Source organism: Ambystoma mexicanum, chromosome 4q (assembly GCF_040938575.1).
Source record: "Ambystoma mexicanum isolate Mex_15411 chromosome 4q, UKY_AmexF1_1, whole genome shotgun sequence".
NCBI lineage: Eukaryota > Metazoa > Chordata > Amphibia > Caudata > Ambystomatidae > Ambystoma > Ambystoma mexicanum.
In genome coordinates this window covers 139,145,963-139,162,099 of record NC_090928.1, presented here as the reverse complement: position 1 = coordinate 139,162,099, position 16,137 = coordinate 139,145,963, and the positions used below count along the sequence as shown (strand labels likewise).

The window sequence follows — 16,137 nt, the reverse complement described above, 5'->3', positions numbered from 1 at the left end:
TCCACCCAAGAACAAGTCAATGGGCTGTGTTCGTGCTGGTAGAGAGTTTCCCAGCCCCCCCTTCTTTTGCATAAATTAACTTTGGGTCTAACCCTAAGTTACCAGGGCGATCCAGACGTGGACCCCTTGCTCACTGTTCTTAGAGAGGCGCAGCTTCACCTCACTGATGATGCCCAACAAGGCTGAAACACGTGTATGGGGTTGCTGTGGTACTCTTGTTCAGAGGAGAATTGCCTAGCATTTCGGTGCTGGACTGCCTCTGGGCAGGACAAAGCCTGATATGCGGGGTAATTTCTTCTCTGTGAAAAGAACAGTGAGCTAAAGACTTGGTTGAGACTCTCCCAGGGGCCATCCACCCAAGAACAAGTCAATGGGCTGTGTTTGTGCTGGTAGAGAGTTTCCCAGAGCCCCCTTCTTTTGCATAAATTAACTTTGGGTCTAACCCCAAGTTACCAGGGTGATCCAGACGTGGACCCCTTGCTCACTGTTCTTAGAGAGGCGCAGCTTCACCTCACTGATGATGCCCAACAAGGCTGAAACATATGTATGGGGTTGCTGTGGTACTCTTGTTCATAGGAGAATTGCCTAGCATTTCGGTGCTGGACTGCCCCTGGGCAGGACAAAGACTGATATGTGGGGAAATGTCTTCTCTGTGAAAAGAACAGTGAGCTAAAGACTTGTTGAGACTCTCCCTGGGGCCATCCACACAAGAACAAGTCAATGGGCTGTGTTCGTGCTGGTAGAGAGTTTCCCAGACCCCCCTTCTTTTGCAAGGAGGGGAACCAGGGTTTCAAGTTTTGACACAAACTAAGATGCAGGTAGATAAAAATATTAATCTCTCAACCTGGTCAGGTGACGAGGCTGCATTTATTTATATGTCCCGATGAATTGCCATTTTTCCTAGCAATAGGAAGCCTTCCATCACATCATCTTCTACCTTGGGGAAAAACAAAAGTTGACTTTTCAGCTTATGAGATATCATTTCTCAGTTTAGTCCATAGAGGTAGATGCTACAACACACGCTGGAATTTTCTGGGCAGAGCTCTCCATTGAGAAATCATCAGTGTGTTTATATTATTTTCCTTAAAATAAAAACACTAAAAAAACTATCCAATTATCAGTTTTTTACAATGGTCGTTTTTGTCCTACAGGGAATTTTGATCAGATAGCTGAGTAATTGGTGCAAAAAAGTTCACACGTTATGCTTTTGGAAAGAGGAAAAGTAAAATTGTGATTACAGGTATGTAAAATTATAAAAAGATTAGAAAGCTTCATAGCTACCAAAATGCAGTGCCGGCATGCTTAATGCCACCTGCACAAGGTTCTGCGTCATCACCGGAGTGTCATTGAACAAAGAGGCTTCAGATAAAGTTTGGCCGGGCCCCAGTCGCAGTTGAGGTGGAAATGTAGGATAAGACGAAGAAAAATATCCGGGGCATGCAGTGTATTTTCAGTCTCGTGATTCATAGATATTTTCATTTGTATCTGACCACAAGCAAACCCTGTTCAATGCCCAGTGAATTGCTTTATATTCCTTCAATCCGACTAATGATTTGCAACTATAAAGCCCTTTGCTTAACAATATTTGCTGCTAACATTCTGTAGCCACATTTTTGGAGACACAGCGTACAAAGCGACAAATAGAACATAAACGTGCTATTTTTGCACCATGCAACGGTTAACATGTGTCAAGTGCTGCTTCCATAAAGCATGCGTTTATATAATTATGCACCTGTAACATTACCGCTATTCTGGTGTCTTTACTCAAAACATGTCAGGGTGGCTGTTTAAAATAAAAGAGCTGACTGTGGACAATTGTATTTCTTTTACGCACTGCCCTTGACCCATCAATGCACGCGATGTCTCGACTCGAAGAGCACCGTGCCTTCCTCTCCCATGTGCTGGCGATGCAGATCCTCGTGCAATTCATTAGGCTAATCGTTAATTCGGAATGAGCAGCTGCCCAAGCGGGCACAAGGTATGCTTCTATTTTGGAAGTGTACGAGCATCAAGGAATGGTGTTGGAACAACTGTAGGTTTTAGCTGCACGACCGTCTTTAAGAGCAGTGCTAACCCGTGCTAGAGCATACAGTGACCAGACGTCCCCTCGCCCCGAGTTATTTTAATTTAAAAACCTCAACCTGGTTATGCAGAATCCTAGCTGCCAGAGTACACATCTTAAGCTCAGCGGCTCCACAAGCGTGTTCACCAACACACCCACATATTTGCTACAGCCCAAAGAAATAATAACATATCTGTGATCATTCAATTTAACAGATCCTACCCAGGCTTCGGCCCCTCGAACCACCTACCTTTCAGGTAAGAGCCACGTGCATTAACTAATTGTGCTGGTTTTATAGCCAGCCTTCAAATAGCAAAGCAAAGCGGGCTTACAGCAGGCACAGCCAAATCTGCAATTTGTATATTATGGGGAAGGTCCTGAATATGCTCCCTAACCCTGTTTTCCACTCCTGAAGTCTCGTGCTGTTAGCCTGTAGTCCTACTTTTATGTCGGTGGCTTGTCCCGGTTTGTGATTTGGGGAATCTGGTCACACTAAAACAGCAGCTTCTCCCCGAGAACTGTACGTAAAGACTGTACACTTACTAAACATTTAGAGTTTTGATCAACCATGAACGTGTATCGCAAATGAGTCGTACTCAAAACAATTGTGGCCATCATTGCTTTAAACAAACTATCCCACAATGCTCAACTCCTCCCACTGTTCTTGGAACACTGAACTTCAACAAAAACGTACGGAAAACTCCAAATTTCCCCGATGAAGTACAGACCTGACCTTTGGTAATTAGCAAAATAAAAATATGAAAAATACAAACGTGTGCAGAAATTTCGAAAATAAGATATCCTGCTTGGATCTAGAAAATGTTAACATATAGGGCCTCTTTACAAGTTGGAGGCTAGTCCGGTAGTAAGTCTGCTGGAATACTGTCCAACGGAATTACCGTTACCGCCACTTGGTACGGCAAATTTATCGCCAGATTACAAGCAGTGGTGGCGGTGTTAGTCCCCATTAATTTGGAGTCCTTAGGACTCCTTGGGGGGATTTCAGCAGAAAGTGGGCGATTTACCTCCAGCATGATGCTTAGTATGGCAGAGAGGCAAAAGTGGCATCAATTCCGTTACTGCCACTTTTTTCCCGCACCGCCATTCTCTTAATGAGCCCCATAGTATGTTATTGTACATCTATTAAGAAATTGCAAAGTCAACTACATCTAATGTATGGTTTCAAAATCTTTGCTTGGCATTACATTTAATTATCTGGTGTTTTCACTGAAGTGCTTCTCCCAACCAGTCATTTTTATCTGCCCCTTTTTTATGTTGCCAAAGTTTCCATCTTGTTCTTCCACCATTTGACATTCTGTCTACGGTCCTCAGTTAATCGACAATAGCTAACCAAATTCTTTCAATTCAACAAAATGTATTTCATCTAAGACTCCTCTGGCTGTGACTCGTGTCTTGCTTTGTCACACAACAAAGAAAGAAATAGCGTCCTTCCTATTCGGAAAATGCATTTTCCATTTCTAGAGTGGTATCATTATATTAAAGGATAATGGTTTGGCATTTTAAACATTTTATTTCACCTTCCCTTGTACTGCAGCTGCTCTTGTGGCCGGTTTACTCAAATATGTGATTGCAATATCTGCAGTTTTTGTTCACCGAAACGCAAAATACACCAACATTATATTAATTTGGTGTACACAGACCCCCACCAGAACACACTAGCAGAAGATAATACATTCAGCTTGGATAACACCAACAGTAGGCCCCCATCTCAATTAAGAGGGAGTACAGCGGGGTCTCATTTTTAGAAACAGTAAATACAAAAAGTTAACCGGACAATGGGCCACCAGCGAAGAAACGTCAACATTCACAAATGCAGTAATAGACTGCCTTTACTGAAAATATATCACTACGGATTAACCTTGCACTTTGCATTTTTATGATTAAGAAATGGGTGCTCTTATTAAAGCATGATAAAGGTATTCAAAGAATAAAATCCTATCTTCAAGGTGTTCTCACCCGGATGTAGGTCTGTTGCTGGTTGGCTGTTCAGCCCCGGCAGAGTTTCCTGTAGCTGATACGTCGAGGAGGAGGATGAGGTACCGTCTGTTGTGCTATTTGAGGTCATGTATGCACCATACGTTGATGCGGAGTAATACTGTGCATATTGATTTTGGCCAAATGTCGTGTACGAGGGATAATCCTAGAACAGAAAGAGCAGTTTGTTATGCGAGATGCAAAAAGTTGAACTATTTTAGTTTCCAAAGACCAAAATATGAATCCGACATGAAAATGAGAGGTCAGGAACAATGGTAAAAGCATGAGAGGGTTCAGAATTAAAGATACAGGCTAAAATAAAAACATATCTGACTTGCATGAGTTTGACTCAACACGCTATGAACACAAATACGATCACAATACAAAGAATAGAAGATCAAAAATGCAAAAGAGGTGGCGAGTGTGAGCTTGATACAGTGACTCACAATGGAGGATAGCGCTCTGTTCTATGAAAACACTGGGGGGGATGTGAAGCGTATGGTGTTTAACAAGGAAACACACTGAGGTTCTTACCCAGTACCATTACTTCTCCCTATGATTTGTACTCTTTCAAATGTGCCAAACTATAAGAGTCGTGGCTCTCAGCATGTGGACTCCAGAGTCCATTCTAAAAATAAAAAAAAGCAAGAAGCAAACAATTTACTTTGCACACCCATGTGCTCTGAGGCATGAGCATCCATATTGCATTACAGGAATCGTCCATTGAAAACTCCAGACTTCACTTGAAAGTGGGTTGCTGGTGCAGAAACCCTTGGTCTAGAACACTGTATGGCGACAACTGATTTCACTGGGTAAGCAGTATGTTCTTGCTTTGCACACATCATTGTATGGCGGTACAGGAGGTGGGATAGCTCAGGGGCAACGTGCTAGCCTTGGAAGCAAGACGACACAGAGCACCACAGGTTCGATCCCCGGGTCCGCGCTTAGAAACCTCCGTGTATTAAGCGCATTATAAATAACCCATCATATCATATCAGATCATTGTCAAGAAATAAGGGGCGGCTGACCTAATGCTAATCCAAACCCGTTCGTATCACCAGCGATAAGACTGAATCAGAATTATGCAGAGGAGTCCAAGCATTTGGCCCCGATCCAGCCTTCAAGAAAGACAGGGAACATGGAAAGCTTTTCTTCTTTAATGAATGCATTTAACCGCTATCCAAAGCATCATGCTAACTGGAGTGTGAGTGAATCTATAAGACTGGCTCAAAGGAAACATTCCATCCATCTAGGGTGAGCAGTGGTGTGATGCGATATGATGTCGTGAAAGGTACTCTCTGCTCTCTCCTCTCCAGTGTTTAAGGTTTCTGCTACATTAGCACTGGGGATTGAGATAAACACAGAAGCTGAGGACTTCCAAGCACTGGAATGGTGGTGGTGACTGATTAGCTATGCTGGCATCTCCACACTACCGGATGACTGAGAGGATTTGACCATTCCTGTTCATCATTTTTGTGAAAATACAAAAAGCCATTCCAGCCACATCACATGCCACATCATTCCACATTATCCATCAATGGAAGTTCACCTCCAGTTCACAGCCACTGAGCAACGAATTGTGGGTATGCAAATTAGCTCAAATGCTTTCTAGCTCCAGGAGAATGGTGAGGCCTACATTTCTTATACTACTTTTACATTTTAGGTGCAAGGGTTTGTTCCTGCTTTCATAAACGGCCCATAACTTTGAAGGTGTTCACTAAACACAGCCCATTGTTCAAACCACAATGATATCAGACTATACTTCACTGATGACCCCTGAAAAGAGTGAAATGTGTGTGCGGTTGTCTGCATCCTTGACAGTGGTCTACCTTAGGCAGATAAAGCCATGTATAAAGGGGCACTTCGCTATGAGACACAATTTAGTGAAGCTAAAAGCAAGCATCTGAGCTAATTTGCATACCCACATTGTGTTGTTCAGTGGCTCTGAACTAGAGGTGGTGTTCAATGGCTACCAGGTGGTACTTTGGCATGTGAGACTTGGCTAAAACGACTTATACTACTTTCACATTTCAAGTGGAAGGCGTTTTCCCTGCTTTTAGAAACCCAACATAACTTTGATGGTGTTTGTAATTCTTAAAAATTAGGCATCCCAAAAGTCTTGGGGCAAACGTAGATGGTTTAAGATACAGTTATGCTCGAGGAGGGCACATAAAGGCATAGCAGGGTTCGGCGGTCTGATCTTTAGTGGGACTACCATTGTCTAGTTTATAGGTATTGTGAAGAATAGTGGCAATAGCCAAGTTATTTGCAAAATGCAAACACAGAAAATATTCGGTGGAGAGGGCATCTCTATGGGATTCTAATGGAAATTGTTGCTTCAGCTAGCCCCAAAGGCATTTCTCCTGCTTTATTCGAAGCATCCAGAAAGTTGGTTTCCTATCCAATTTTTCATCAGAGACAGCGGTTAATTCTAAAGTTAATAAGGAGCACCAGAATGGCTTTATTAGCTTATTGAAGGGTACATTCGATCCTGCTGGCTTATACCTCCCCCCACCCCCTGTCCTTACTTTAATGGTGATCTCCAAGCCTTCTGCCACCCGGTCTCACTGCCTCCTGACCCACATCCGCACCTCCTTACCTGAGCTTCACTTTGGGCACCCCACTCGTAGGCCGCCTCTTCCCCATCCAGCCTCCTGCATCATGCTGAAGCCTCCCGCACACACCATGAAACTGGAAGAAGCACTCCTCTCTGTGCCCATGCTTCTCATTTTTTAAATCCAAAACACTGGTTTCGCACTTGCTGTGGAATCCGGGTGTTTGGTCTGTTCTTCCAATAGCCGTAATGTTCCATTCCTCATGGTAATGGCACACAGCCTGTGTTAAAGGCCCTTTGCATAGCTCATGCATATTAACTTGTGCCGTGGGCAGATACCGCCTGTTCTGCCCTCATAATGTGGATTATTTATTAGTTATAGCACTGTGCTGCAGCCTGGAGTATGTCCTGATTCCACAAATAGGCCCGTTATTATTTACTTCTGCCTCAGCTGACTCCCTAGGAAAGCAGAGGTTGAAGTAGTGGTGCCCTACCACTGCAGAAGCACCTTCGATGCAGTACACATTTGCAGAGCTTGTCAGTGTGCTGTATAGATTACATTCTCTCTTTTCCATAACTCCCTGTTACTGATATTTTTAAGCCAATCAAAATGCTCAAAACATGGGCTGTATTCACCAAGGACAGCCAGCGCTCTGAACAACCAGCGCCTCTTGCCCTTCCCGCTTCCCCCGTCCCCTCACCTCTTAGCATCCAAATGTCAATAAACGTACCTTTGTTGAGTGGCCAGGCGCCATGCAGTGCTGTCTTCCCAGCAGTCCCTTTTCAATGTTCATTACAGCAGTCATGAACATTGAAGAGGGACTTCCCTGAATGACAGCACTGAGCGTCGGGCCACGCCGCAATGCTAACTTTTTTTAAAGTAAAAAAAAAAACATTAGTGTTGTAATGTGTATCTGAGGTGAGGTGGTGACATCCCTGTTAGATGGAATGTTGTGATGTCAGAGTGTGTGGAGTGTTGGGATGTTATTCTCTGAAGCTGGGTTCTATGTTTTACAGTTGAGCGACATGCTGGCTTGAGGGGACATGTCAATGTTGTTCCAGGCAACTATCTTACAATAAACCTACTTATATCTTACCTGCTGGTCCTGGTGTTATTTCAGGTACCAAGATATTACAAGGATCTACACGGGTGCTAATGGTGATATGTCCCTTGCTGGGCGGCGACCCTTTAGGTAACGGCACCGCCACCCTGGTTAAGGGACTCTCGCTGTGCTTGGGCCCTTAATTTGGATGGTGGGTTGTTACCTACAGGGTTGGCCCGCCACCTCAGGGCATATCGCCTCAGTACATTATTGCAGTGTGTGAAAAAATAATTACTTACCAATTTTGGAAACTCACCTCGTACAGGTGCTCTATTCATCAAATACAATTAAATGGAAAAGAATAGAGCCTGTATTGAAAAGGGGTATTAATATGCTAGCAATATCCAATTTGAGCTGGCTAGAACAGTGATAAGTCTCATATATACAATACCTCAGTTGAGCGTCCAAGGAGCTATCAATTCAGGCTACTTATATAAAAGCCTAAGCCTTCATCTCAGAAATTACAGGTTTTTTTTTTTAAGGTGTCTGGGAATGTTTGGCTAGCACAGGAAATCGTTTTAAAGAAGCATCCCGGACAGCAAAGGCAGACAGTTGGCCATGAAGACAGGTTTCATGTAAATATATGCCTCTGCCTCCGGGCTCCACTAGCTGGGTTTAGCATATCAGTATCACTGAACCGTTAGAGCCAGCTGGCAAACGATCAGGATTTAGACCAGCCAGTAGCTAATCTAAAACTTGCCAGTGTCCCAGTGTGTGAGTAATGAGCCTCCCTGAGTCCTGGGACATGAAGCACGACCTCAGGCAACCCCATCAAACAGAGGATGGGCCATCAATGACCTCATATCTAGGGGTTCGGGGGGCTCTACATGCCATTCCACCACACCCACCGAGCAGGGTCATTTCTACTACACTGTCGATTGGACAGCTGGTCGTAAATTGGAAAATGGTGGACATTATCTGACGAAAATGGGGATTCTTTCTGTAATTATACTCTTCCTGGGTGGTGAATATCACAGTCAGCTCAAGCGGATGGTAATGTTTGGCTGCTGTTGCCCCTGCCAGGGCTCTAAAAGTTGAATAAAGTTCTATGGTAAGTAAGATTTATTTGAATCGAAAATGTCAAAACTGGTAATTTTTTGGTGAGCATATCTGCGCTTCAATACAAATGCTTGATATGGAGCAATCAACAGAGTAAAAGGTCAATACATTACTGGGTAAGCTAGTAAACACTAACCATTCACTAAAGCTGGAATCTATTCAGCCCTGGGGCCAATCACTATAGAAACAGTACCCACTCGCTCAGAATTGAACTCTTTTTGACGTGGTTGTGTGCGGACTGGAACCAAACGTCCATTGACTACACTCCGATTTTACAGCGGTCATACCCTAGGAATTACAAAACGAAACAGATTGCAAAATCCACCTGGAGGCGGAACATACATGAGGGTAGTTGTGGGTATCACCTGCCACTGAACGCATTTGCCACACAGATTTAGAAAGGAATATTCTGTACATTTCTTCCATTGAAGCCACATTTAGGAAATATGTAAGCTGAATAAAGCGCTAGAAGCTAGACAGCGTTATCACCACACGTCCGACCAAAAAGAGCCCAAACCATATGCATTGTAAAGTCACTTATGCTGCAAGATACCCATAACCCGCAGAAACACTGATTTTTCCCCTACTTGAATGAGTTCTTGATGCACCCAAGTAGAGGAAAAGGTATTGTAAAGTGCATGTTTCTTTCCAGTTTTTTTCCACTTTTTATGAACTCTTTCTTTAAAATGCAAAGGCATGTATTGCAAATACTAAAGGTTATTGATATGTAAATGTAGACAGCCACTTACATGGGTTCTAGGCTCATTTTTTTGGCGTTCATTTCTTCAATGGGGTTTTTGACGATTTTTCTCTTGAAAAAATGCATCGAAAAAAATCATTTTTATTTTATGGTGGGGGTTCATCCCACTCCCCTCTTCCACTATTAATTTAACTCTATTACCGACCCCCCACACTTTATATTCCCTTCCACACAACCCCTATGCTTTTCGATGGGTTTTTTCAGTGAAAAGAAAATCGACAAAAAAAATATCCAACAAATGACTTTCGATGTATGAGCGTTGTACCCTTACAGGGACACACTAATCACAGGTTGCCAAAGAATGCTTACTTGCCAACAATTGTGATCTACAGCGTCGAGTAGTCGGGCAAACATTGACAGTGCCCATGTTAGGAAGACTTTCTCCCAAAACTCTGCATGTCATGCTTACTGATTAACTTGAACATGCACACACTGAAATATCTGAATTCGCATTGGTCATCAGATTGCAAGGCTAGCCTCGATGTACCTGCTGTGAACTACTGAAGTTGGTTGAATTAGAGACTGAATTGTTTGCATAGATACCAGATGATGGAGTAAAACTCGAACCTGTAAACAAAACAAACGATAGAAATCAGTGCATATGTTATGTACGAAAACCGCTGGCAATGCAAAAATACATTTTTATGCTGTCGCACGAATTTTGACCTGATCAACATTCTAAACACATTTGTCGGCCTGTGCGTAAGCCCAACAATCACCTATGTTTTTATTCTGTCTATCTGGTCACACGTTAACACAACATGAACTTTGGAAAGCTAGGTCTCATTTGGAGGATGTTGGAAAACAGCACCAGAGCATCATATACACATAAAACAAGGCAAAACCTATCATCAAGATGACATGTTGGGACAACGGTTGCTTTCTTGGTGCATTTTGGAGGGACGGGCAGAAACAGGCAGTAGAGGCAGGATCACGCCAGTTTCTAACCTAAGTTTCCTGTTATTAAATACAAGATAACTGGTAAAACACGCAATAGAAAAAACAAAGGTGATGGCTGGAAGGTTTAGAATTAATCTTAACCTCTGGCATAGCTCTGGGCAACCCCCCAGAACATTGTTTTTCGCCTGCCAAGCCATTGCAGAAGGGGAAAGACTATATGCAAATCAGGCTTGGCCCCACCCCAAAAGGGCCAGTCCAGCCCGAACTGCTAGGTCAATTCCCTTCTGCACGAAACATGTTTGGCCTTGTTGGGCCTCAGCAGTGAGGAGTAGCTTGGGTCTCTTGGCCCAGCAGGCACGGGACCCACGTCTGGGAATACCCGTCCTACTCGGGGTGACAGAGCAAAAACAAAGAGGTGATGGCTGGAAGGTTTAGAATGAATCTTAACCTCCGGCATTGCTCTAGGCAGAAATGATATGCAGCTTTGGATCTCTTTCAACCTGTCCCATTCTCCCAAGTTTTTCACACTATTCACTGGATCCATAATGCGTGGGAGTTATTGATGGCAGATGCTATTTCTTTTTTAATTAATGTTAAATTGTTTTCTAGTGTTTTGAGTTTTGCTTGATTTTTTATGATCCACTTCGTAATATAAGTATCATGCCCTTATTATTTGAAAGGTTTGAATTGAACATCACAGTGTTGATTCATGTTTTTAGGAAGTAAATAAATACATGCCAGGGTAATTATGATAGACTGATTGGCAGTATGAGGATTTCCAGGGAATACTTCTTTAGGCGGCAATAGATACATACTCCAAGTGCAGACAAAGTAAAGGAATGATGATATCAATAGTCACCTTACTATGCTGCGAAAACCAGGCTAGAATGTGGTTTGGTGCAAAGGGAAAATCTACCAAGCTTTAGGTTAGAAATGTGTACAATAATAGTATGTTATCCAAACGGTTTGTCTATCAGTATAAATGAGGCAGTACATCCTCGTGGAAGCTTTGGACTACTACCTGTGCAGTTCTAGGTCATCAATGCAGTTTTCTTGCATAGAACCAGAGCTGAAGCAAAGATGTTACTTGGTGCATTTTAGAACTTTATGAACGCTGCGAACCTAAAAATCGATGCTGGGAAAAGAAATCTGATCATTTCTAGTGGAAAGAGGAAGCACTAATATAATGTGTGGGACAAATTGAGGTGGTGAGGTTGCACTTTGGACCTCCGAGAAGCATTAGAAGCTCTCCATAAAGAAACCACACAGAGTCAGACTGGACAGTAGGGGCCTGCTGTCCAACAACATTAAATCAGAGAATGGCCTGAAGTAGGGCTGTCGTCTAGCAACAGCTGTATTTTGTCTGTTTATTTCAGACATGGACGAAGCCTTTGCTAGACAAGATGCTTTCCACCAAAGATGGCAAGGAAGTCAGTAGGCCGACTGCTTTTCGCGGACGATTTGCTGCTGTTGGATCAGACTGAAATCGCCCTGCAGAGGCAGTTAGAGGCCTTTGTCACCTATGTAAAGAACAATGCTCTCAAGATCAACACTAAGAAATCTAGGATTCTAATACTGGGAGATTGTAGAAGTACCAGGATGACCAAAAAAAAGCATTGGACTTTGGACGGCGATATTATACCCGTAGTTTCCTCGATGGTGTATTTGGGGACAACTTTAAATGACAGCCTAAATGATGCACCTGGGGTGGAGGCTCTACGAAGTAAGGCCAAATATTTGGCATCACAAGCTCAGATTATCAAACAAAAATATTTTAAGTTCTCGTTGCTACCGCTACTGGTCTTTTATAAACTCAAGGTTTCGCCAATTCTAACATACGCCGCTAAAGCTAACTTCTTCATAAAACCATCAGTTTGGTCCAGTCTGGAGGGACTATTCTGGGGACGGGTTCTCCACTTACCCAACTTGTTGCCAATAGAGTCCATTAGGAGAGAGTTGGGCTTAACATCCGTGTACGTCTCCATGGTTTGGAAATCACTGGCGCTCTTTAGAAAATGCCTAATTACGGCAGGTCCCAGTGGTTTTAACATCATTAAGTTGGAAATGGAAAGGAAACTGGACCCGATTCTGATTGTATGGCAGGAAACCTGTGTTTCTATAATACAGAATGTTGCACTAACCAAAGACCTGCTAATGTCAAATCCAGCGGGGGTTAAAAAAAAGCTGTTAGATTTGGACTGGATCCAAACTAAGGAAAAACTCAGCACTTACAAGACCACAGTTCAAGGTCCAGACGAACACTACAAACGAGGTGTGGATCTGCCATATTTGAGGAGGTTTACAGCACAGGTGGAAAGGCAAAACTTCTTGAGGCTACGCTTGAACCTTGTCGCAATCCGGGAGGTCACTGAAAGGAGAAAACTGGAACGGGTTTACAGAGACTGGTTCTGCCGCCTTTGTAAAAAAAATGTTGGAGTCGTTGAAGCATTTAATTTTGTTTTGTGAACCACTACTAGCTTTGAGAGAAAGGTACCTGGGGAAATTCTTTGAAGAGCCACAATAAGAACACTGGATGAGTGGTGGCCAATTTTGAGGTGGGGGGAGGGGGTTGTCCTTGACATTGGCTCTTTTAAATATGGTGAAAGTAATTTTAGAATTACTGGAAAGAGCTGAAAAGGGTCTGCAAGACACAAACCTTTGATAAAATCACAGTAAAAAGGACCAAAACCGCGATTTTAGATTAATGCAGTTCGGGCCTTTGTGATTATTGAGATTAGTTCATGATTATGTTATGATTTTTCATGATATACTGTGAATGAGTGGTGTAAAGCTGTTGGATGTAGCATCAAAGGTTTTCTTTTTCAAATCAATTGAAGCTAAAAAATATATATATATATATAGTTATTATAAGAGCAGAAACGTTACAACTCCTCCTTGGGCTGGTACATTTAGGGGGTACAGTTCTTGGTAACAAAAAAGATGGTTTGCCCATATTGTGAAAACTATTACTAAAGATGATCATGCAGGAGGGAGGGGAAGGGTTATTTAACAGGTGCCATGTTCCCAACTCCCAGAAGGCATTTACTAAAGCCTGTACTAGAAGATCAAAGTCAATTGCTGTGTACACTTCAGAGATGTGGGCATTGGGAAGTCCATATACCTGAAAAGTAGTGCATTACTTACAGAATACATTGGGTTAGTACAGCAGCACATGAAATAACGTCATATTGGATGAAATAGGTATACCCCATACGCCACATTTAACCAGAGTTACTCATTAATATATTTGATACATCTATAGAAGGCTACTATTGAAACAAAGTCGTAAGGCATTTTAGTTTAGGGCAGTTATTCTCAAAACTGAGCAGTGCCTCCATCTGTCCATATGAATCATACATCATACACACCTTAGTAAGGTAGTCCTTCAATTTAAAAACTAAAAAAATGCTGCTGTAGATATTGTGCAAATGTTTACTTTTTACAACATGCAAAGTTGAACCAGGCCTACTACCGGAAAAAAAGAGGAATTTGAACAAGATAGCTCACAGTTACTAACAAGTTATGAGCAACATGTGTCTATGAGTTGAAATAATTGCACACTCACCAACATGCAATTTGAAGGAAATGTTAAACTCAAGCCCCATCTGTCGTGGATCAACTATAAAAAGTACAGGATCATTTTTTTATTGCTTCTCCCTCCACCAATTCCTAGTTGCTGATGTGATAGGAGAATAGAAGGTACAAAAAAGAAAAAGGTATATGTTGGTTCAGTGGCACTAAGACCACTCAGCCTCTGCTCTTATGTTATTGAAATGAACCTACTATGATTAAATGGCTTACTCCATGTAGGTCAAGCCACTAGCAGAAAAGGTTAGTATGGGTCTAAAAACTTCCTTTAAAACAAGCCTCAACTCTTAAAGTTTGTTTTCCGTAGACATCTTAGGCCATGACCTTATATTGCCATGTTCAGGGCTGAAAGGGTGAGCTGGACAACGTTAGGCCTGCAAAAGTGTTGGTTTTCGAGGAACTGGCTATTTTTCTGGCTGCCTCTGTTGGTGCTTTCCCAAGCAACCCTTGAGGTGTCTTTGGAAGTGGCTATCAGCATCCTCTTCTCTGTTATAACACTGCTTCAATTTTGTTGTCGATCTAATTAGTTGGTCCTTAAAATGAAGGACTTAACGGGCCAGCATTGTCTGGAAACACCCCTTTCCACTGCACCTGCTTCTGGCTATTTAACACCTTGAATATCAATACGATTTTAAATAAATCTATCTTCTCGCATGGACTCGTCTCCAGCTCCTCGAGTCTCATAGTCCGATGCTCAACCACCAGAGGAGGCAGGACTTTCAACTACATGCCTGTTTCATTACTTTAAAGCCTTGGGTGATGCCCGTTTCATTTATTGATCAGCTATGATAGCGCTTCAAATATTCAACGCTTAAAACCTTTTGCAGAATACAGACGCATTAAATGGCAAAATAAGATGTTTATGGAACTGGTGTGTCTTCGTTGAAATACTCGCCATATATACCAGAAACTTAGCCAGTTAACCTTTTCTGGTTTTGTATAATTTATGAGTCATGAATCCATGGGAACTCCACTGAGCGCACAATTCATGGTTCTGGGTCAAAAGGCGTTATTCAGGACTATGTACACAATTGTCCAACTCATAAGGTGGGGTCAGAATGGCAAACAAAGGGACTTGCTGCTTCAGAAAGGTTCCCAGAGAAGTCTCTGCCAGACTCCTGCTGGTGTTGCTCACAGACTCGAAGCACAGGGTCTCAGGGATGTCGTCTTGGTTCCAAACGGGCCTCTCATTGCTGCCATGGGTTGTGTCGTGTTTATTAAGTAATGCAAACACTATTCCTGAAGTTACAAGGTTTGTTGTAGCACGACCTACAATGTCTCCCAGAGGTGAGGGAAGCTAGAAGTATAGGATAGGTGTAGGGCCAGATACAACAAAGTTTCCCGGTTCCAGAAGTCTCCTCGCTGAACTGATGCTCACTCCTACCTGGAGACTTTCTCCATGTATCGATTCTGGCCCTTCAGCTTGCTGTAGGTTAGCCGTCGATCTGATTTGCCACAAGCTTGTTCCTCCTCCCACTTCTCCCGGAAACGATATAGACTGATTGCATCACTGCGATTGTCTCTGGCTCTTCAGCTGCAGAGAATGCAACCTCTGATCTTACCAAAAGCCCCTTTTCTACTTCTTCAAGAAAGAGCCTGCCCTCCTTCCTGTGGATGATTTGTCTATCGTTCACTCCTTCTTAGCCTCCTCCATCATCTGTGGTTCTCTACACTCCTGACCTTTACGACCTCCAGTTCCTACTCCTCATCAATGTTCTTCACCTTCAAAATGTTTTGTCCTCTACCCTCCTCGCTGATGTTCCCCTTCAGCTTTTTCTGTATTTCCACTTCCTCCTTCACCTTTAGCTCGATCTGCACCTCCACCTCTTTCTGTGCCATTAGCTTTAAATGCACCTACACCTGCTTCTGCACCTTCAGCTCTATCTGAACCTCAATCGCCTTCTATAAGTACAGCACCCTCTGCACCTCCACCTCCTTCTTTACCATCAGTTGTCACTGTACTTCCACATCTCCATGTGCCATTACTCTAAACACCCACACCCTATGTATGACTGCATGGGTTTATATATGACCTCTTTCCATACCCCTGGCTCAGCTTCAGTCTATGGCTTGCAGATCTGCTTTTGGGATTCGCTATGCAGTAATGCATCAAGTG

General features: G+C 42.9%; 1 protein-coding gene across 9 annotated transcripts in view; it reads right to left on the bottom strand.

Moving 5' to 3' along the window:
• EYA4 (EYA transcriptional coactivator and phosphatase 4) overlaps positions 1-16,137 on the bottom strand; it is an 818,352-nt gene that overhangs the window by 86,880 nt on the left and 715,335 nt on the right. For all 9 annotated transcript variants that reach the window (XM_069607662.1, XM_069607666.1, XM_069607661.1 and 6 more), the window contains 2 exons: positions 10,021-10,100; positions 4,040-4,223 (listed from right to left, as the gene is read on the bottom strand). In XM_069607662.1, coding sequence (XP_069463763.1) covers positions 4,040-4,223; positions 10,021-10,100 — 264 coding nt within the window. The remainder of the gene's footprint in view (positions 1-4,039; positions 4,224-10,020; positions 10,101-16,137) is intronic.